Consider the following 23,681-nt stretch of genomic DNA (forward strand, 5'->3'; position numbering starts at 1 on the left):
GTGTCTAAGAATTGGCCCACGCGGAAAGGCAGGCTCCCGGAGGTCGAGGCCTGGAAATCCAGAAGATAAGACGTGTGTGTTAGTAACACAGTGTGGCATCCCCACACTGCTGCTTTGGAACAAGTCCTGCACAAACAGAACTTTTTGTTTCCAACTAGATGTTATATAAAACCCCAAATGTAAGCAAAATAAAAATTACTCTTCTGTGTGATGCAGGCCTGAAAGGCCCCCCCATTCTTTGAGACTCCCCACAAAAGTGTTGGCGGCCCCCTCCTTCGGCGCTTCTTCAGTAGGAATTCTCTTATCTGCTGAGACCACAGGGCCTGCTGCTCTCTTGGACTGGATTTGCCTTGAGTTAGGGGGAGCCCAGCCCGAGGTGCCGTTAATTGCAGGGACCCTGAAGCCAGACCGTTGGTATTTGCAGACTTGGTCTGTTACCGTCATAGGTTCAAAATACCATAAAGCAAAAACGCGCTCACAGCTCCACCTCCTCCACCTTAAACTCACTCAGCACCTTCGTTCGTCTATGGTGGGGGAAATCGTGTAACACGCAGCCTCCCTTATACTCAGCGAGGACTGTCCTGACAGTGTCTAAAGTAAGAAGGGTCTGGAGCGTATGGTCACTTCTCTGGTGATGGCTGGGCTGGCTGGGGCTGCCCGGCCGCGAGCGACGGTGCGGTCACACGTGACTCATGCAGGCAGAGAAAATTCGAGGCATGGGTTCACCAAATATGCATCACGGTTACACTTTATAAAGCTGAATGACCCCAACCGGAGCCATAGTTGAGTGGGGGACCAAGTATGTTCTCAGTGTCATTGTGCCCAGCTATGAAGTGGGCATCAGAGCGGTAGGATCTGCCTGACAGGGACCCCGTAAGAATTGATGCTGAAACAGTGCCCAGCACATGTCTGTGCTTAACGAACGAGTATACCATTCAGTCCCACTGCAAATGCAAATGTGTGTTTGTGTATGTACATAATACATATATTATACTATTATATTATTTAAAAAATATATATACATATATATTTTTTAAAATAATATAATAGTTTATTTGTACATCATTTTATGCATTTTTCCATCTCAGTTGCAATCCCCGTGGGCTTCCCATCACCAAATCACCCTGTGCATAGTCCAGTGCATTTCCCTCTCCCCACTTTTTTTGATCCCATTCCCCACTCCACCCCATAAAATGTCTCTGGTATACAGCTGTTCATTATTATTATTTTCTCGCCTGGTCTGTTATACTCCTGCTATGAGTGAAACCATCCAGTATTTTTCCTTTTCTTTCTGGCTTATTTCACTAAGCATGATCTTTTTCAGCTCCATCCATGTTGCTGCAAAGGCATGTGTTTATCTTTTTGATGGCTCAGTAATATTCCATTGAGTATATGTACCCCAACTTTTTAATCCCTACTGCAAATATATTTTATAGTACTAAATTATAAATGTGCTCTGCGGGGAGACTGTAGCCGATCCAGACCCCTGTGGCCTGTCCCTCCTAGCCTTGCTACTGACCCCCCCCTCAACTGCTGTCTCTGCTTCTCCAAGACCTCAGGCCTCCTCCACTGGCCACTGCCATGGCTTTTCTGATCTGACTGCCATCCCTGCTGATAACTGATGCCACTGTCACGTGGGCATTGCTGCTGCCACGCGAAAACTGTGTCAGGTGGCCCTGTGCGTGGAGCGGTGTGACGGGCAGATGTGGCACCCGGGTGCCCCTGGGCCGCTTGAACACACAGGCCGCTCTCCAGCATCCTCTCCACACTTCCTGCTCCGCGTCCGGAAGGCTATTACGAAGTCCCCTCTGGGACATAGTTGTTGAGGTTGTGTGATCTGAGGGAGTGAGCTATCTGAACCAGAACAGTACACACATGACCCCTTCCTGCTCTTGATGCCGGAACAGGGGAGCGGCCTTGTGTCGAGGGCTGATGCTGGAGGGGGCCCAGCAGGCCTGCCTGCTCTGCCTTGGCCTTAGCTTCTGGACCTGTGCCTTACCCTGCCCCTGGTGGCCCTCCTTTGGGGACTTGGTTCCCACTGCCTCTGCTCTCTGGCCATGCTCTCTTGGGTGCTCAGGAAGAGAATGCGCATCGAGGAAAGGAGCTTGACCTTTGGACACAAGCATCCCTGTTGAGGGGAAGGAATCCAGAGACTACTCTTTTGAGAGGAGTGAGGCTGCTGTGGGCTTCCCCTGTCCTGAGTGTGCCCTTCGTTTGCTGATATTTTACAGTGGACTTTGCAAGGGGTGATCAGTTCATCCCTGGCTGCTTTAAATGCTTGGAGCAGAAGTCTGTGGGGACTTCAAGTCAACCTCAGGAAGAGAAATTAGCTAGGTCTGGTCTAGAACTCCCAAAGCCTGCTCCAAAATAAACACATAAGCTGTGCCGGCAGGGAAAGCTTGGGCCTTTTTTCTGCTGCATTTTAGAAACTCCATGTGTGCATTATTTTAAAGAGGCGCCAGCACACGAGGCCCTTTTAAGAAGATTGAAAACAGATGGGGCCGCAGGCGGTTCAGTAGCTCTCAGAAACTACCCCGGGAAGTGCTAAGCCATCTTGTGTCCAGGCGACGTTCATTTTCTTCTTGAAGCCTGAGTCTGGCCAGCTTCTCATTCCCACGGAGCACGAGTCTGCTTCCTGCATCAGGTGTATCCGCCAGGGGAAGGAAATATCTCCTTTCACTGACTTTGCTCGTGTTTGCATTTACTTAACCCTTTGGCAGGTCAGGAGAAGAAAGGCTCATGGAGACCTGATGTTTCTGGAGCTGGAAGCAAGAGTCTGAGTTCCTTTTTGTAACTGAGTCGTGATCTTCCACAGCTCATATCTCCCGAAGGTTCCACGTCTCACTCTGAGTTATAAGCTGTCTTTCTTGAAGCCACAGGCTCTGCAAAGCTAGATTTCTCTGGCCTTCTGTCTGTCATGTGGATGCCAAGTCAGTCATGTGATCCATTTCTGCCAACCTTTCACTGTTCCTTATAAGCAAGAAACAGAAAATCAGGAGTGTGGGAGAAGATGTGGAGACATCAGGACTCCTGTTCCTTGGTGGTAGGTATGCAAAATAGTGTACTCACCTTGAAAAATTTGCACATCAAGTCTGCAGTTCCTGAAAACATGAAGGATAGAAGTACCCTATGACCAAGTGACCCATCTCTGAGTAAGGGCCTAAAAAAATTGACAGCAGAGACTCTAATAGAAATTTGTAAACTGTGAAGCTATGGGCAAGCCATTCACCTTTATAACAACATTGTTCACCATGCCTAAAGGTAGAAATAGCCCACGTGTTCACTGACAGATGAAAGGGTCAACAAAATGGGGGTCTGCCCACTCGGTGGAATATTACTCAGTCTTCAAAAAGGAAGAGACTTTTGACACAGACTACAACAGAAATGATTCCTGAAACCTTTATGCTCAGTGAAATAAGTGAACCATGAGAAGACAAATGGTCCTGGTTACATTTATATGAGGAATCTAGAGGCAAATTCAGTGGTCCTAGCCTGGTGGATACTCATGGCGAGCAGGGATGGGAAGTCGAGAGTCTTCTTTAATGACTACCAACGTTTTTGTTGGAAATGACAAACATGTTCAGGAGAGTCCACGTGAATGGACTCAATCATATACTTAAAAGTGGTGAAAATGAGAAATTTTTTATGTTGGCTGTGCTTGACACAATGAAAACCACAGCAAAAACTCAAGCAAGCACACACTCCTCCTCCCTACAGTATAGGGTAAATGGACGCGGCCAGGTTTCCGCCCGCCCGTGGTTAGCGCCTCCTATCAACACCTGTGGCCTTACGCAGTGCGGGATGGCGGCACACGGAGTGTGGTGTGCACGTGTGTGAGTGCGCGCACCTGAGCCTGGAGGCTGAGCACGTGAGGCGGCGTTCCAGGGGCACTGAGCGTGGCAGCAGGGCCCGAGGGGCGGAGGCCTGAGCAGCAGAGTGCAGTGGAGAGCAGCTGAGAGACCGCGAGAGAAGCCAGAGAGCCCAGAAAGAGAGCAGGTTCGCCAGAGGCTGGATGCCTGCCAGCCTCCAACCTCCCCAAACCCCCACCTGTCTCCTTACCTGCCATTCACCTGGCTGCCTCCCTACAGACGGTGTAGAAAGATCAGTAAAAGCTTGAAAAAGCCACCGAGGGCTCCAGAGCTCCTTTACCTGTCTGCCGGATCACAGAAAACCAGCTCTTCCTGCTGGCACTACAGGAACTCACTTCCTCCAGGTAACACTCAACTCACCCTCAGTGCATTCAGCTCCCTCATGCAGATGTCCCCTCAGAGATGCTTAGCCTCACTCTCTGAGCTATATGCCCACCCCAACCCCTGCATGCATCTCTCAGTGGGTCACTGCCCTGCTTCAGTCTTCCAGCATTTAGCCCTGAGCGCTCAAGTTGCGGTCTTTCTGAGCATCTAGTCCTAGGGCCTAGCTGCAGTCAACAGCAGGGTCTCCGTGTGTGAGGTTCAAACCTAGCCTTGTTTCTGGAGGTTCCCGCTGCCCTCATCTGCAGGCTAGAAGTGCAGCTCGCATTAAATGTCCTCAGGATTTTTTAATGGGCATCATATGCCCACAGTAGCTGGGTCCTGTCCTACTGGCTCAGTCCTACTGAGCCACAGTGGCCAGAGCCTAGAGGTGCCCAGCACTGCTTCTGAGTGGGCTGCCTCCACTGGCATGGACTGTTAGGTGAGTCTGTGGTGCAAGGTGCTTCCCTGGTGGAGAGAGACCAGGCCTGAGATGTGAGCCATGGAGTTGCTTGAATCCACCCGGCCCTTGGAAGTAAAAACATGACCCGTTTTTAGGAAACAGATCCTGTAGACAGTGGGCCTTGGGCCACCTGGCACGTGTTCGCCAGCAGCAGGGCAGCTGGAAGAGGCATAGTGGTGGTGGTGGGAGAGAGAGAGGGGCCATAGGCCTCGCTGAGATCTGCTAGCTACAGTGGAGAAGATGTGGGGAAGGGCAGCTGGAGGCACAGGCGATGCCTGGGGGCTGCCCAGGGGCTGCTACGGAGCCCATCTCTGCACTGGAACCCAAGTCAGCTCAAACAAGCCCTGTGCAATGTGAAGGGTTACCTGGGTTGGGGTTCCTGCTGATACCATTACAGGGGTGAGGTTTTGAGCAAAGTCACTGGGACTCATTGGGCCACGCTTTTGTCACCTGCAAAATAGACTTTTCTTCATTCATTGATGTTTACTGAACACCTGTGCAGTACACCTGGTGCTGGGAACAAAACATTAAATGCCTGCCTCCTGCCACCTCCCGGAGCTTCCGTCCTAGTGAGAGACAGACGATTAAATATTGACTGGGATGCACTATAAATATTAGTGTCAGATGGCGACGCAAACCTGAGAACTGAGCAAGGATTGAAAAGTTCAGCCCGTGCTTTTCAGGGAAGCACCTTTGGGGGTGCCAATGAGCAGATGAGCGGCTGGAAGAAGCCCCCATGCTGCCTGCTTAGGAAGTGCTTAGTACCTGCAATTTGGGGGGCTAGAGCTTGGTCAAACTGGTTGACTGTTGAAAGGAGGCCAGGATGGCCATGGCAGAGTGAGTCAGAACTGAGGCGTGATGAGGTAGTGTCACAGAGACTGCCAAGGTCTAAGTCACGTGGGGTGTTACTGGCCATGTATGACTGAGGTTTTCTACATTTATTACTATTACTATTGCCTTTGCTGTTTGTCCTTTTGTGAGTCTCTTAGGTTTTATGAGGCTCTGAAAGAAGTTAAGGTGTGAGGATCACAGTGCCTGCAGAATGCTGACATATATTTTTAAAGATTTATTTATGTATACAGAACTGGGGTACAGGCCAGGTGCAGGGGTGGTAAGAAGATTCACCACAGACAGAGTGGGGAGCAAAATAGGCAGATAGATGAAGTACACTGCTGAGGGGAGCAGTGGGGGGCTCAGGAGAGGTCTGCTGCACCATATGGGGATCGAACTTGTGCTGTAGTGTCTGCTATAGCTTCATAGCGTTGTGCTTTAACCCACAGTGCCACCAGAGAGGGCCCAGAATACTGACGTTTTTAAGGAATTTGTTAATGACACAGTTTCATCACAAGAATAAACATGATCTGTGAGAGACTGGAGTGGAATTTTTATGACAACTAGCTACATGACTCAGATGCTCTACTCCTGTTTTGATAGTCACCACCAGCCCTGTTCCAGGTTCTAAGGTAGCAGGATACACAAGGAAGAACAACCAGTGAGAGTCGAAATGCCATTGAGTGCCAGTGGCCGAGGCCCACCAGGGCGGGCTTGAGTGCCCCATCGCCCCACCCCTCTGCTCAGGCTCTTCCGGAAGCAGTGCAGCCTCTTACCCTCTCTTAAGGTACCATCTCACCCATGAGTGTCACTTCCTAAATACATGTTGTTATTACTAAATCATTCCACACAAAGCGTCTGTTTGTGGGTTCCTGTGAGCTGGCCACCCATGGGCAGCTATGACCGATTATCCACAAATCACAGCAGAGCATTCCTTGAGTGCATATGGAGCAGAGCTCGTATCACAAGGCAGGCCCGGGGACACCTAGGCCACTGTGGGCCGGATTACATGACTATGTCCATGGCGGCCCTTGGATAACTCTGCCCATGATAACATCATACTTTGCTGATGCAAATGGGTCTTGACTTACAGTCACGCTGTCCCCTTCCCTGTCCCTTGTAAAACTTTGTTCCCCGTTCCTGTCCCCCCACCCCCAGACTTCATTCTTCATACCATTGTCATATGACCACATTTACTAGCCTGTGTGCTTTCAATAAATGGCACAATAACCGCTCAAGCAGCAGTGTCTTGCTTTGCAAACCTGCTCCATGACTGCTGTGTCCTCATCACCTTCCCCAGCAACAAAGCTCCTGTTGCAACATCTGACCATTTGGGAATCAGAATTTACTACATCACCTCATGGGAGATGAGATGATGGACGCTGAGGTCAGTGCTCCAGCTCAGAGAGAAAGTTAACACAATGACCACCCAGAGCGGTCGACACTGAGATGCAGAGAAGTTGCCAGAATTGCCTGTGGCTGCCTGGCTTTTCAGCCCCGCAGTGACCCTGCCCGCTGTTACTGTAGTGGCATGATGTCCTGACTGGTTGATGAATAGTTTTTCTTATTGAGGTGCAGAAAGAAAGGTCAGAGAGTAGACAGAGGGTTAGAACTTGTCTATCATTAGAAGAGAAACTGGAGGCTGCCCACCTCCTGTGAAATGCTTGATTCTCTCTCTCCAAAATACCTGGGCTATACAAAGCCATGTAAAGGAAAACACCGAAGGTTTAAGGGTACAGTCTGGACCAGATAGGTATTCATTAACGGACAGGAATTTCCAGTATCTTATCAGCCACTTTTGGATTCCAGAACAATCTGTCTGCCAGCATCTTGCCTTTCTCAGGAATTCCGGACAACATCTCTTTGTGTTGAAATCCTCCTTCATGGTCAAGGCTGATAGCTGCTACCTCCACATTCCCATGCATTCTTGATTTCGTGTGTACATTCCACGCAGCCCTCCAATGCCAGGTCCCCATTTCAGTTTCTTTCCCATTGATCTGTTGGCCTAATCACATCCTCCAGCTTGTGATCAGAATGATGACTGTAATTGCCATTTTCCATTCTGTCATCAGCATTATTATTATCAAAGAGGCAATGATTAGAAAATAGACATGAATATCCTCATGCTTTCATTAACTATCTGCTTGGCATTGCCCCTTGCCAGGCGCCAGTCCCAGCAGGAAGGCAGCCCAAGACCCTACAGGAAACTGAGCATGTCCCTCTTCCCGTGTGTGTGTGTGTGTGTGTGTGTGCATGCACAGATTCATTGTGTTCTTGGAACTGGGCATGAGTTTAATTTATAGCTCTCCCACTTTTGGCCACTTTAAATCTCTTTTTATGTTTCCCCCCATTCTCACTTTGGTATTTCAACTACACATCTATTTGATTGGTATTGTGCTATGACTCACTGAAGTTCTTTTCTCTTTTCAGTATATTCCTAGGCTTCATTTAATTACTTGGTACTGCTTTGTCTTCAGGTTCACTAGCATTTTCTTCTGCAGTGTTTAATCTGCTGCTAATCCATGCATGACATTTCCCGTTTCAGACATTACATTTCTGTCTCAAGAAATTCTATTTCCCATTTATTTCTTCTTGTTTCTGCCTACATTCTCGAGACTGTGGAACACATTTACAGTAGTGTTTCTATCTTCAGTTTCTGCTCTTCCTACCATCTCATGCTTATTTCTGAACCTGTTCTTATGAAGTTCTCCTTATTATGGGTCATAGTTTCCTGCTTCCTTGCATGCCTGATGAGCTATCACTAAATATCATGAATTTTACATAGTGAATTTTATGTGACGGGTGCTAGACTTTGTTCCACTTTAAATAATGTACTTTGTTCTGGGATGAAATAAAGTTTCTTGGAATAAACTTAATACCTTCAGGGCATGCTCTTAATTTTTTCTTAGGACAGATTCAGAGACACTGATTAATCACCCCCATCTGCTTGGTATGAAGGAGCTCCTCCCTGCATGAAAGTTTCAGGGCTAGGGGGATTTCTGGGAAGTGGGACTTTTCAGTTTGAAAACCAGGAGAGCTCTAAGCAAAGTAACACACTTTGTTCCTCCTGGGATCCAAAGCATAATACATGCAGGGCTGATTAGATCTCACTACCAAATTTGAGGACCCTAATCATTTTATTAAATCTTTATAGTCCAGCTGCTGAAAGTCCAAACTATTCTCAGTCCTTTGTGTGTTTCCTGACAGTTGTTTCCTTTGACTTGAGTAGTTTATTTCATGTGTGCTCAGATTAGAACTCAGAGACTTGCAGATCTCCCCGGAGGTCTTTTTCTGTGCTGTTGCATCTTATTTATGCTCTGTCCTGCAAATTCTAGCTACCTTGGTCTCCTTGGACTTTAATATCTGGCTCCTTAGCTCAGTGAGATGGCTGACCTCTGTTGGCATTCTCCCACATTGCCTGCGTCCAGGCAGTAGTAAGCTGGGGTAATCACAGTGATAATTTTGTTTGTTTCCTTCTTGCAGGGATCATCGTTCTGCAATGGTTTGTCCATGTCTGAAAACTATTACTTAATATATTTTGTCTGGCTTTCTAGTTGATTAAGATGAGAATGCAAAGACAGTCCCTGTTACTTCACTGTAGCCATAAGCAGATACTCTCTGTATTATATACTTCAGTGTTTAAAATGTGTTATAGTTGAAAGGGTTGTTTGTTCTCTGGTTATATAATTTTTAGAAGATTTCTTTATTTATGCATACAAGAATTGGGGTACAGGCCAGAGGTGCAGGGGTTGAGAGGATTCACTAGAGACATAGTAGGGAGCAGAACAGCCAGATCTACTGAAATACCCTGCTGAGGAGACAAGTGGGGAGACAGGAGAGGTCTGCTATGCCCTGTGGGTCAGCCCCCTGGCTGGGGCTTGAACTCATGCTGCAGTGGCTGCAGAGAGCTTCATAGTGTTGCACTTTAATCTAATTGGCCACCAGGCCGTTATATAATTTTTATACATTCAGTTTTTCTTACTAAGACAATTAATTTCTTACTGAAGTTAATAATGACAACTGTCTATATGACATTGATTTTCTATGTTCTGTCCTATTATTAGTGTTTCATGTATATTATCTTGACTCTCCGATCTTTCAAGGTGGATGTCATTGATACTATTGTCTCCATTTTAGAGATGTCAGAATGGAGAACTGAGCTTCAAAACAGTAACTTGACCTCCACCAGCTAGTATCTCGAGCAGCTTACATTTGAATGTGTAGCATTGAAAATATATTACATTAAAACCAGGTAGGCCAAGATGTTTTTGAGGTCAAAAGATCAACTTACGAGAAAACGTAAGTGACGTTGATAATAATGTTTTACAAATATAGGAGAATAGCCAGTGTATTTCATGTGTGTGTGGGGGGGGAATGTATACTCATACACATAGATGTATGTGTCTGGTGAGCTGGATAAAGGACCCTATAGAACCATATCAGTCTTTGAACCCTGACACATTCGCATGCAGTATTGAAATTCCATTCAGTTCCCCAGAGTACCTTATTAGTTTCCTAGGAGTGTTGTAATAAATTACCACAGACTTGGCAGCTTAAAACAACAGAAATTTATCAGCTCATAGTTTTGGAGGCCAGAAATATGAAATCAACGTATTGCCCAATCTCTGCTCCCTTTGAAGATTTTAGAGGGTGAACGGCTTCTAGTGTCTTCTGCTGCCCCTGGCTTTTGTCAGTGTAACTCCAGTCTGCCTCCACCATCCCTGTCTCTCTGTCTCCCCTTCTCTTTTATCAGGACTTACCGTCCGTCGCATTTGGGGCTTTCCCTAATCCAGGATGATCTCATCTTTAGATCCTTAATTGCATTCGCAAAAACCCTAGTTACAAAGACAGTCAGATTTGCAGGTGTCTGGAGTTAGGATGTGATGTGTCTTTGAGGAAGACGCATTTCAAACCACTGCAGTTTTTATAAGAACACAGTAATGACAGCTCTTGTAGATTCTAGGAGGGTTAGCATGAAAGAGAAGTGACACATCTGTGTTCATTTTCATGACTGCTGAAGTTTTCGGAAAGCTAAACACAGAAGGACATCTCTTCGCCACCCCATTTCTCTCTGCTTGTAACCCACCTTGCACAGGAACATTTATTGGCTGTAATTATTCATGAACCATGATTGGGAAGTGATTCTCCACACCCTGATCTGAGCAAGATGAACTTGTAACCCATAGAGCCGAGCCTGGACTACCTTCCTACCCAGGAACCAGCTCTCTTTCCACTGGAGCAGCAACCCAGCTCCAGGCTTTCCCAACCCTGACTTAGAGACTCCACCACCCGAGAGTCGCCGTCACTCCCTTGCTTCATCTATTTGGGGCCCAGCAAGTTGCTGTGTTGCAACTTTCTCCTGACTCTTTTTCACTTTACACTCTAGCAACAGCTTTTCCTGCTAACTCTTCTTTGTAACCTTGCCAATGAAGTATCTGAAACATGATGGGGCTGAATTTTTAAGGTGTTAGACTTAATAACTAGGTCATTACCACTGTTTACTAACCTGGACTCATTAACAGGGCTCTTTTCATTTCACCTTGCCACAGCATAATGAGGTTATTAATTAGAGCAAAGACATAAGCACTCTGGGTTGTTTTAATACCATCTGGGGAAATAGCTAGGTCTTTGGTCATAATTCCTGTTAAATGATTCCAAGGGGATGCATTTAAATCACTGCAAAATTACATTTCCCTTCAATGTAAACTTGTTTTTCTCTTTAAATGGTTTTTTTTTTTTTTAGGTTCCTAAATTCCCAGTTGTAATCCACCTAATGCCTTATTCAGCTAAGCAGCAGGGGGTGGGGTGTGTGTGCAGCAGTTTAAAGCACTGGCAGGAGCCAGACTGCCTGGGTTTCAACCCTGCCTCTCCTTACTGTGTGACAGTGTACACACTCTTTAACCTCTCTCTGCCCCAGAGAGAAGCATACACACAAACGTGAGGATTAAATGAAATCACACATAAAGTGCTTAGGACAGCAGCTGGCAGGCAGTGATTATTTCATACATGTAGCTTTTATTATTATTATTATTGATTAAATCCAAAGAAATAACTGTAGCATCTACTGTGTATGAGACAGTTGGGCACTATGCACTTTTTCGGATGGGGTTATAGGCTGGATTGTATCTTTCCCAAATCTATGCATTCAAGCCCTAACCCCCAGCACTTGAGAATGTGACTTTATTTGGAGATAGTATCTCACAGAGTCGGGTCATTAGAGTGGGTCCTAATCCAGCATGAATGGTGTCCTTAGAAAAAGGGTAACTTTGCACACACGCACACACACACACACACACACAGAGGGTGATATGAAGAGACATAGAAGAGGCCATTTACAAGCCAAGGAGAAGAGCCCCTTCCTTCATAACCCTGCCAACCCCTTGATTTTGGACTTCTAACTACCTGCACCTGAGAGAATAGTTTTTTGCTGCTTAAGCCACCTAGTGGTGGTGTTTGTTATGGCAACCCTTGGAAATTAATACAGATGATAATAGCGTGGAATCCATATCCCCATGAGCATATAACTTCGTAGGAGGGATATATTCCATACAATTCTGATTACAAGCAAATGAAATTCACTAAAGCTTGCTTAAACAAATATGCCCACAGAAAGATGAACTTTAAGGATATAGAGCAGCCATAAAATCCAAAGGCAGGATTGTAGTTTGCACACAAATAGCAAGAGTACGTCTCATCTCTTGCCTCTGCCTACCCCCTGGGTGATTATATTCACTCTCTCCCTCCTCCTCCTGCTTCTCTCTCTCCTCCTTCTCCCTTCTCTCTCTCCACCCTGTTTTCTGCTTTCCCAAACCAGATGGTAGAAAACACAGCCCTCCCCCCCCATCACACCCATGTTTGTATACTAATGGTACAGCCACCTAGAAAGCAATTGCATGAATCACTCGGCAGTTTCCAGTCTTCATGGAAAGGCATCTTATTTCCCCACAGCCCCATCCACTGTGGGAAGCAGTATGTCAGTGCACACACAGGGTGCTCCTGCTGTAACCAGGGCGATGGCCCAGACGGCAGATGACCCAGGCTTCCCTTGAGAGAGATACATGGTCATGTCACTGATGCTTTCCCATCCCTCTGTGAAGCTGAAGAACTGGGGAGGAAATGCTGTATTCAACAGTATTTGCTTCATATAGTCAGGGAGCAAAAGTTGATGCTTCCTTCAAGGAGATAGATATTAGTAGTATTTAAAAGAATAGGTCTTTAAGTCAGAGATGTGTACATTTCAGTCCAGCTTTGCTGTTTGTTAATTATGTCACCGTGCAACTCAGCTTCTTTGTCTTTCAAAAAGAGAGAGAAATGATACTACAACTTCCTAAGTTTCAGATGTGGTATAATTGTGTATTGGGCACATTTATAAGAACTCAATGAAAGTTAGTCTTTATTTGCATCATTGGTGTTTGGTTGTTTATATTTTGCTCTCTCCTTCAGGCTGAATTCTCTGAACTGAATCTGGCTGCCTATGTTACTGGAGGCTGCATGGTGGACATGCAGGTCGTGAGAAATGGGACCAAGGTTGTCAGGTAAGGCGGACCTTCACCTGACGGGTGTGTGGGGGGTACTCACACGGTCAAACCCTCTCTCTACGGCTTGCGATCTAACTCCTGAACAACACGTACTTGTGCATACAGAATGTCTGCTTTCAGAGGTCTGGATGTCGACAGGAGGGGAGGACTGTGGCTCAAGTAATATGGGGAGGCAGCCATGGTATCCCACTTCAACTCTGAGCTTGGATGACTCGGGTTCTGATTCTGGCTTTGTGCTCTGCTCAGAGTTGCTGTCTGATCTCTCTCTTCCTCTGTTTTTCATGGCTCCGATGCGGGAGGTGTGTTTGTGGGTACACTGGCTTATTCTGAAGTGCCGTGCAATTGTAAGTGGTTGTGAGGATGAACTGCGTCCTGGCAATGTGTTTAGAGAACCCCCTCAAGGAATCAGACCTATAAGTACCACATGTAATATTTTCCAAAAATCAGTTTATAATTAACATATGCTGAGCTGGGAGGGAAGTAGGGGATTCATCAAATACCAGAAAAGACAAAGTCCAAATAAATTAGTATATATAAATATATTTCTGTCTAGTTATGTACTCATAAATGATGCAGACCAGGTTTTGTGAGTGTTTAGTTGGGGAAAGAGATAGAATACAGATTTGGGGAGACAGGGAAAACAGGAAACATTTTGAAGAAAAGGTAACATTTGTTCTGAGCCTATCAAATTGTAGTTGTGGGCATTCTGTGCATTCTGAGCATAGGAGGTAGGTTTTGCAAATGCACACAGGCATGTTTGGGAAATTATAATTCTACTAATCCAGTTGTCATTTTTTTTTAAAGATTTATTTTTTTATTCATACAGAATTGGGGTACAGGCCAGAGATGTGGAGGGTGATAGGATTCACCAGAGACAGAGTGGGGAGCAGAACAGGCAGATCGATGAAGTACACTGCTGAGGGGAGCAGCGGGCGGGTCAGGAGAGGTCTGCCACGCCATGTGGTCACCTCTGGGGCAGGTGGGAATCGAACTCATGCGGAAGTGGCTTTAGATTCTCGATGCTGTGCTTTAACCCGCTGCGCCACCAGGGAGGGCCCCAGTTGTCATTTTTTAAGTGCTAAGAGAGAAAGTACCAAGAGAGAAATTACATAGCATCCTATTGCCATACTGGGCTAATTATTTAGACCAACTCTTCCACAGAAGACAAAAACTTGTTTTATATAATGATAAACTTCAAAGTCATCAAAGAGTGTGGCAGTAAGAAATGAACAGGAAGAGAACGATGAGGAATGGAAGCACAAAGAGATAAATGGGGGAGAGGGAAAGCAACCTTTCCCTGAGAGTAATTGTGCAGTCCAGAAAATTTGAAAATCGGTTTTGATAGCTCAGTAAGGGAAAAGGAGACAGAAATGAACATCTCAGGTCACTCAGAGTGGGAATGTAATGACGGAGCCTCCCCATAATAAGCTGAGACCCCAAAGGTGAGTGCTCCCAAGTAACTGAAGCTTGAAATGCTGTTCAGTTAGCCTTCCAGCGACCTCACACATTGCCTAGGTGAAAGTCAAATCCTATGTAGAGAAAGATCTGTTCATCCTCGTTTTAAAATAAATTTTCAGATAATTTCTGTACAATAGCTAGCACATAACCAAAGATAACTAGACACCAACACCACAAATGAGAAGAAAGAGGAATGACAGACAAAAGAAAAAGACCCTCAACGACAGCAGGCATTTGAATTACCAGCCACAATTTCTTAAAAGAAGTAAGTCGTATAGATTAAGACAGTTTCACATCATATTTGAAGATAACAGTAGGGAATAGGAAAACACACACACAAAAATTGTTAAGTAGAACTAAAAATGAAAACTATAATAACCAAAATTATTGGGTGTGGTTTGACAGCTAATTAGATACAACTGAAAAGATGTTAATGAAGTGAAAGGTAGATTTGAAAAAATGATCCTATGAAGAAAGACTGGCAGTGCAGAAGGGTGGTTAAATTTTGTGAGAAGGTCTAACATTCATTTAATCAGAGCCTCAGAAAAAGAAGAGAAAGAATAGAGAGGCTGAAGAATGGCTGAGGGTTTTTCAGAAATACAAATACCAAACCAGAAGCTCAACAGATTTTAAGCAGAGTGAATTAAAAACTTCTACACTGGGCCCTCCCTGGTTGCACAGCAGGTTAAAGCGAAGCATTAAGAAGCTAAAACCACTTCAGCATGAGTTCGATCCCTGCCCCGGAGCTGACCCACATGGCGCGGCAGACCTCTCCTGACCCGCCCGCGGCTCCCCTCAGCAGTGTGCTTCATCAGTTGGCCTGTTCTGCTCCCCACTCTGTCTCTGGTGAATCCTCTCACCACCCCTGCACCTCTGGCCTGTATCCCAGTTCTGTATGCATAAATAAATCTTTAAAAAAAGAAGAAAAGAAAAAGTTCTATACTCAGCCAGATGAAGAAGGATGAAGAAAAATAAAAAGCAGCCAAGGTAAGGGAAGAAGGCATATTACTTTTATTGGAGTAACAAGCTGATGGTCCATTCCCAGGCAGCAGTAAGGAAATGAGATTGTCACCTGAAAGAAACTGCATCCTCAGGGGGACATCTTTTAGGAATGGAGAAAAAATAAAAACATTTACAAAAAGTAGAGCCTCGGTAACAATAAAGGATTGCTTTATGCAAAATGAAAATAAACCCAGACTAGCATAAAACTGCAAGAAGCTATGAAAAGCAAAGGTGGTCAATATTAATAAACACCGTCCCCACCAGAAAAAAAAATAAAGAAAGAATGGTGGTAGGGAAAAAATAAAGAAAAATAAATTTGTGAAATGACCCAAAAAAGCAATAGAATAAAAATGCCTTAGTGATTTAAGAAATATGTGCAGTCAGATACATAATAATGAGTAGTACTGGTTGAGGGTAATGGAATTAAGGCGTTCTGAAGCCCTTGGTTGTTGTCAAGGGGGAAAATAAATGTATTGACTAGTAACAGGCCTTGAAAATTTAAAGATGCATGAGGTAGTTTCTAGACAATATTCACAAAAAAAAAAATATTTCCACTTACAAACTGTGAGATGTGTGGTGTGTGTAAAAATCTCAGGACAAAAGTAAGGACAACAAGAAAGGAGAGAAAAAACCAACACAACACACAGGTGTTACAGATACAATAAGGTGGTAGATTTAAACCCAAATAGGTAAGCAGGCTGGCATCTTTCTGAAGGGCTTGCACTGGTTAGTAAGATCTTGAAAATTTCCTATTGAAGTTGGCAAATGGCTCTTCCCTAACTGAATGCCTTCAGTTACCTCATCCCATGACAGGCATGAGGTCTGGACAGCTATTTTGTCCCCCAGTTCACCCCATGTCCTTGTTCTTCCCATGGGCAAAGAATGCCCAAAGAAAGAGGATGTACAGCTTGGAAGCTGTGACCCAACCCCCAGAGCAGAAGCCCGGTTCCCATCTGTCCCTTTAAGAGTGGGAATGCACATGGGTCGCCCGCAGGCGCCCTCTCATGGTCATCTGTGAGAACTGCAACCTCCACAAAGTACCCTTATTTGCTCAGTCTTTATAACATGAATATATGTCAGTAGTTATATTAAATATAAAAGAGCTAATTTACAAAGCGCGTACAGTATTATTGTCAGAGTAAAAATTTTCTAAATCCAACTACATTCCATTCTAAAGACTCATCTAAAACACATATGTATGGGGTTAAGGTGTTCTGAGGGCTGATTATCCATGACAAAAGTAAATGTATTGATATGTTGTATAGACACCGGGCAAAGGAAACTTTTCCAATGTATCTGTGCCTCTGTCAAAGGGAAAGAATACTTTTGGGTGAAAAGTACCACTGGGGTGGTAGAACCATAACTAGTTTTGAGAAATAATCTATTTATTAAGAAGAGATTGTTTTAAATTTATATGTACCAAGTGAAAATGCCTCACTCTTGTTCAAAACTTGGTAAAATTTCGAGGAGAAATAAGCAAGTCCACTAAAGTGAGATTTTGAGAACAGTGCTAGATACATGTATTCATTTACTTCTCTGGCCCTCATTTGGCACAAAAGAACTGTAAAATGTCTATTTGGGATTGTTTGTGCTAATGTGCTGCTTCTCTGTGTGGGAAAATGAGAACATTGATCCCATTGATCTTCAAACCTGGCTGCATGCGACAAAGGTGTTAGAATCCTGTTGGCCAGACAATGAGAAAAATCAGCTATCTCAGAATCTGGGGCAGGGGTTAGGTGTCGGTAGCTCTAAGGCTGCTTCAGTAATTCTAGTGGGCAACCAGAAGGAGAATCTCCCCAGCTAGCTCTCACACTGATCCTGCAAATGAGGCTCCTGTGGGGTATGTTATCTGGACAAGAATCACATTGCAAAGATAGACATCCCCAAGAAGATGTGCCATATTTTTCCTCAATTTACAAGTTGTTTGCAAAAATGACCCAGGTATGTCCTAATAAGCTGGTCTCTCAGCATTTAGGAATGACAGACTCTGAGGACATCATGGATTACTTGTACCCCCTTCCTACATGTGTGAGCATGCACACACACAGAGAGAGAGACTAAGAGAGACAAGAGACCTAAGTCCTAAACTAGAATCTCAGAATGTAATCTTAATTGGAAATAGGATCTTTGCAAGTATTATCTAGTTAGGATGTGGTCATACTGGAGTAGGGTGGGCCTTAATTCAATATGACTGATGTTCTTATGAGAAGAAGAAAATTTGGAACAGAGGCACGCACAGGGGAAATACCATGTGATGATGGAGGAAAAAAATGAAGCTATGCTATAATTCAAGGAATGGCAAGGATTGTCATCAATCACCAGAAGTAAGGAGACAGGCATGAAACAAATTCTCCCTCAGCTCTTAGGAGATATCAATCCTGCTGACACCTTGATCTTAGACTCTGAAAGTATGAATCAGGTCTGTTGTTTCAAGCCATCCAGTTTGTGCTACTTGGTAAGCAGCCCTAGAAAACCAATATAGTAGTGCTTCTCAAATTTTAATGTTCATACAACACCCGCCCCCCAAAAGAACTTGTTAAAATGCAGATTCTCATCTCTTAGGTCTTCAGAGAGGGCCTGCAATTCTGAATTTCTCATGGGGTCCCAGATAAAGCCAAACTGGTGTTGCAGACTTTGGTTTGAACAGTAGAGTTGTATACAGGCTCTCACATGCTGCTGATGTTGTTGGTGAAAGACCATACATTGTGCAGCCAAGGCTGGGAGGTCAGTGCCAAGTTAGCCAATGCCCTGGGTTCAGGAACTCATGGGGCTTCTGAGCTTTATTTTCGTTATGCCTAGGACGTTGCTCACCATCTCAGCCAGGTAGCTAGTTTTGGCAAGTCACAGGTCATTGGCTTGTGAGAACATGCACACAAAACTGGTAGACCCAGCCCAATTAGCAGTGTGTCCTGCAGGTGGTGAATCCATGGAATCTTCCTCAAGCATATACTGTTCCAGCACAGGGCTGTGAACTCCCAGAGGAGGGATATACTCTTGGCTTGCAGTGTATTCTTTTGGAGAGATTTAGGTGTTCCATTGAAAATACCCGTGTACATTCAAGTGTGCGATATGAGCAAAGTTTAGATTTTCTGAAGTGTTATTCATGGGGAACATTTTCAGGGATACCACATCTCTGCTGTTTTTTCTCTTTAGCTCCCAATTCTTCTGTGGGGAACAGAACCTAGGTTTTCCAGTGGGGGGACCCCAACTGTGTAGTGTCTGGAGTTGATGCCATATAACCACTCTTGGAATCCAAGTATCATAATAGGACCCAGGTCATGCCAATGAGACTCCATTGTGAGACTTTTGCTGGAATCTGGGATGAGAGGCCCATGTGCTGCTGCAGTTGCTGAGCTAGTGGCATGGATGCCTGGAGCTGTTGGTGGCCGTCTCTCCTCCTAAGGGAAAGGTCTGCTGAAAGTGAAGCCAAGGCAAAGGGAAACACAGCCAAGAGCAGAGTGAGAATGAAAGAGAGAATATGACCTGATGATGTTTTCAAGGTCCTGGATCCAGACTCATCACCAAACATGTGCCAAAAAAAATCCCTTTTGATTAAGCCAACTTGAACTGCACATGCAGAATTCATGAATTTTTATTTGTTTTACACTCATAGCATTTCCTACGTGCTAGACACTGTTCCAAGCACTTAACAGGTATTGAGTCATTTTGTCCTTTCGACACCATATATGTACAGCTATAATCCACATTTTCTAGATAAGGAAGTTGAAGCTCCTTCCATTTGGTATGGAACCGAGGTATCTGACTAGTGAATGGTAAGGCTAGGCGCAAGCCCAGGCAGTCTGGCCCCAGAGCCTGTGTGTGGCACCTGCCTCCTTAACAAAGGGATCTGGTTTATAGCCAGACCTGTTTAAAGAGGCAATAAGTTCTCCATTCTGAGAAGTATGCAAAAGTCCAACCATCCAACTGTTTGCTAGAAAAATAGTAAGGGGATTTAAGCACCTGACTTGTAGATAAGTATTTAATGAAATGAAAGAACATTAATTTGTAACATGAAAACATGAAAGTATGAAACTCACTGAAGAAGTTCAGAGTGTAGTCAGATTAAGAATATTCTACCCGCGGGGATTGCAATTGAGATGGAAAAAAAAATGTACAAAATGATATAAAAATAAACTTTTGTAATAAAAAAAGAATATTCTAATAATGTAATGGTGATGTATAAATCACTTTTAACTCTAATATGAAGGTTCACATACAACATACAAAAGTGTTAAAAATAACCTTAACTACAATGATTTGTTAATGTAAATTATGATGTAAACATACAATGTAGAAAGGTAAAATAAAAAGTAAAGTTTTTATGCATGATCAAGTTATCAACTTAAAATAGATTGTTGTAACTGCAAAATATTTTATCTAAGCCTCATGGCAGCCAAAAAGAAACCAGGTAAAGGAAGGAATCAAAGTATACCACTATTTAAAAAACAAAACAAAACAAAACAAAGAAATCAGGTAAAGGAAGGAATCAAAGTATACCACTATTTAAAAAACAAAACAAAACCAAAAAAACACCACCAAATCATAAAGGAACACAGCAAAAAAGGAAGGAGCAAGAATCTATAGTTTCCTTCTGGAAAACCATTAACAAAATCACAATAAGTCTTCCCTAGCAGTAACTACATTAAATGTAAATGGATTAAATTCTCCAATTCAAAGATACAGGATGGCTGAGTGAATTTGAAAGAGTCAACAATATACTATCTATAAGAGACTCACTTTGGTGTTAAAGCTATAAAAAGACTGAAGGTAAAGGAATAGACAAAGCTATCCCTACAAGTAGAAACCAGAAAAGAACAGGGATAGCTACACTTACAGCAGACAAAATAAACTTTAAATCAAAAACTGTTATAAATAACAAAGAAGAGCATTATACAATGATAAAGGGATCATTTCATCAAGAGGATAACAATTATAAATAAATATCAACATCAGAGCACCTAGTATGTAAAGCACATAGTAACAAATCTGAAGGAAGCAATAGCAATACAATCATAGTAGACCACTTCAGTTCCCACTTGGAACAATGGATGGATCATTCAGATAGGAAACCCACTTTAGACCAAATAGACCTAGCAGACCTATGTTGAACATTCCACACAACAGCAAGATCTACATTATATGCAATCTTCTCAAGCACACACAACATTTTTCAGGATAGATCATATGCTAGGACACAAAATAATTCTTAACATAGTTAAGAAGATTGAAATCACATCAAGTACCTTTCAGACCACTGCTTTGTGAACTAGAAATAAATAACAGGAAGAAAACTAAACTAAAACAACAAAAAAAAATTCTGCATCACAAAGGAAACAACAAAATGAAAAGGCAACATATAAAGTGGGAAAAATATAATCTACGAATGAAGGTATTATTATCCAAATATATCAGGAACTCATATAACTCAAAACCCAAATAAAACAAAAACCCAAGTAACTTGATTTTTCAAATGGGCAAAAGAACTGCAAAGACATCTTTTCCAAAGACATGCAGCTGGCTCGCTGATGCACGACAAGATGCTCAACATCACTGCTCATCGGGGAAATGCAAATCAGGACCTATAATGAGCTGTCACTTTACATCTGTTGTGATAGTTGGTATCAAAGAATGAAAATATAACAAGTGTTGACAAGGATGTGGGGAAAAGGAAACCCTTATTCACAAGTTGGTGGGAATGTGAATTGGCACAGTTATTATGAAAGAAAAAAAAAACAGTGTGGCATTTCTCTAGAAAATTAAAAGACATCTACCATGTGATCCAGCAATCATATCTGCCATGTGATATAAACCACTGCTAGGTATATAGCCAAAGGAAATAGAATCACTGTTTTTGAAGAATGTTTTGAAGATATTGCTCATGTTTATTGAGAATTTTCCACAGCAGCCACGGTGGGGAAACAGCCTGGATGTTTGTTGGCGGGTGAGTGGAGAAAGTCATTGAGAGATATGCAGGTATAGATATACACTTGATGGAATATTATTCAGCTGTAGAAAAGAAGAAAATTTTGCCATTTACAACAACATGGTTAAGCTTGGAGGACATATTATGATAGTATGTGATGTAAGCCAGACACAGAAAGACAAATACTGTATGTGCTCATATGTAGGATCTGAAAGAGCTGAACAAAGTATAGAATAGTGGTTAATTGGAACTGGCATGTTTGTCAGAGGTTACACCCTTTTAAGATGAATAAATTCTGGAGAGCTAATGACAGCTTAGTGGCTATAGTTGATAATATTGTGTAGTATACTGGAAATTTGCCAAGAGAATAGACCTCAAGTGTTCCATCATGAAAAAAATAATGGTTAACTATGTGAGGTGATAGATGTGTTAATTAATTTGATGTTGTAATCATATCGTGATGGCGATGTACATGAAACTATCACAATGTATACCTTAAAGTAATGTATTACAAATTTTGTCAAGTATGCCTCACTAACGCAAGGGGGAAAAGAAAACAAAGCCACCAACATGTGGATTTGAACCCAGGTCTCAGATTTTATGCCCAGTGAATTTCCAGGTATTTTAGATCCTGAGATGTTGTTATTCTTTTATTTGCAATACCCCTGCCCACCCATAGTGGCTGGTCCTGCTAAGCCCACCCCAGGCTGGCAGGAGTGGATTCCCAGTCTGTACAGAAGGTAGCAAAACAGCGAGCTCATCCAGAATACAGGCTAGGAAAGTCACTCAGAAATCTGTTCCTCATCGCTTTATGAACCCGCATTTCTTTACCTGTAATAGGCAGTAATATCATTTTCTGTCATTTTTTCTAAGGATTAGATGAAATGATCTATGTGGAAAGTTTGTTCAATCAGTCCATAAAAATTGATTAAGGTTTCTTATGTCCCAGGCTCTGTTCCAAATATTGGGAATTATCAGACAGGGATGGATGAGGCAGAAAACAGAACCACTCCCAAACGACTTAAATAAAGAGATTTTTACTGAAGGAACCACTTACAGAGGAGGGGCGGGGGAGAAGGAGGCTTCCAGATACTAGCAACAGCAGGAAGCCATTACCATCCCAGGAGAGGAAGTAGAATGACTGGATTTAATCAAGTAGGTTTCGAGTGGATTGGGGTGGAGAGCCGCTCAACTGAAGTAGTATCTGCTCGGTTTAAAACTCTGCTTGCTTCAGAACTGGGGCAGTGGGACAATGGGGATGGGGGGAAGTGACCCCCCCCCGGTGCCCCTGCCCCCCAACTCTCCTGCTGGGACAACAGAGCTGGGTTGATGTGGTTGCCCAGGGTCAACCTCTTGGACTCATAAGACAGAGAAGAGTAGGGTTGAGCAGCAGAGTGCTGACGGGATAACTTGTAGGAGATCATCAGCGATCAGAACAGACCAAGCCCTGCTCCAGGTCATTTTCTGGTAGCACTTTGTAAACGGCAAAGTGTTACATGCAAGCTGGTTAGATCATCAGGAATTGCAGGCATTAACTTGACAGTGTTCCTTACTCTGGTTTCTGTCAAACCTCCAGACCCAGAGTGGACCGCTCTGCTGGCCAGCTCAAGGTGCTTACGAGTGACCCAGACATCCAGGTTCTCAGGAATATTGCAAATTCTTTTTAGGATCAGAGCAGTTGCCGTTCCAGGGCATGTTGAGAGTCATGCTCTGTGGATGTCCATGGCCATTCTGGGATCCCGTTCAAGCCCAGCTCTGCCACAGTACGGTAACAAAGGCAGTGAGGTCCGTACAGACAGATGGACTCGAAATGCAGCCCAGGAGAAACCAAGAATGAAAAACACCCAAGGAGGCAGACGTTAATGAGGCCCCAGCCTAATTAGGCAAGACTGCTCTCAGTTTGTAGCATTAGGCAACACTAAATTACAGGCACCCGTTCAAACCACAGCGGCTGATGATGTGCATCCGCTCATTAGAAGGTCAGACCTCAGAGAAGTTGGATGAGAGGGAGCCAGAAAGCAGAAGTAACACAAAACCTTAAAGAAAGGCATCAAAGACTCCAAAACTCCCCCCACACCCACACCCACCCCAGGCTTACTGTTTCCAGAGAGGACGTCTTATAAAATCTTAGTGGTCCAGAGTCAGGAGAATCCCTTAGGCTTTTTTCCCTGTGGGTCTCCGTTCTGCAGATGGATGAGTTGTGGCCCACAAAGCAGGGAGCAGGGAGGCTGGCCCAG

The 23,681-nt window shown here is 43.9% G+C and overlaps 1 protein-coding gene across 1 annotated transcript in view; it reads left to right on the forward strand.

The window, feature by feature from the left end:
- Positions 1 to 23,681, forward strand: part of LOC105854733 (synapsin-3-like) — an 88,604-nt gene that overhangs the window by 33,782 nt on the left and 31,141 nt on the right. The window contains exons 2-3 of the mRNA XM_012735130.1: positions 3,796 to 3,868; positions 12,967 to 13,058. Coding sequence (XP_012590584.1) covers positions 3,796 to 3,868; positions 12,967 to 13,058 — 165 coding nt within the window. The remainder of the gene's footprint in view (positions 1 to 3,795; positions 3,869 to 12,966; positions 13,059 to 23,681) is intronic.

This window comes from Condylura cristata, unplaced genomic scaffold (assembly GCF_000260355.1).
Source record: "Condylura cristata isolate star-nosed mole 26May11 unplaced genomic scaffold, ConCri1.0 scaffold00004, whole genome shotgun sequence".
NCBI classification, from domain to species: Eukaryota; Metazoa; Chordata; class Mammalia; order Eulipotyphla; family Talpidae; genus Condylura; species Condylura cristata.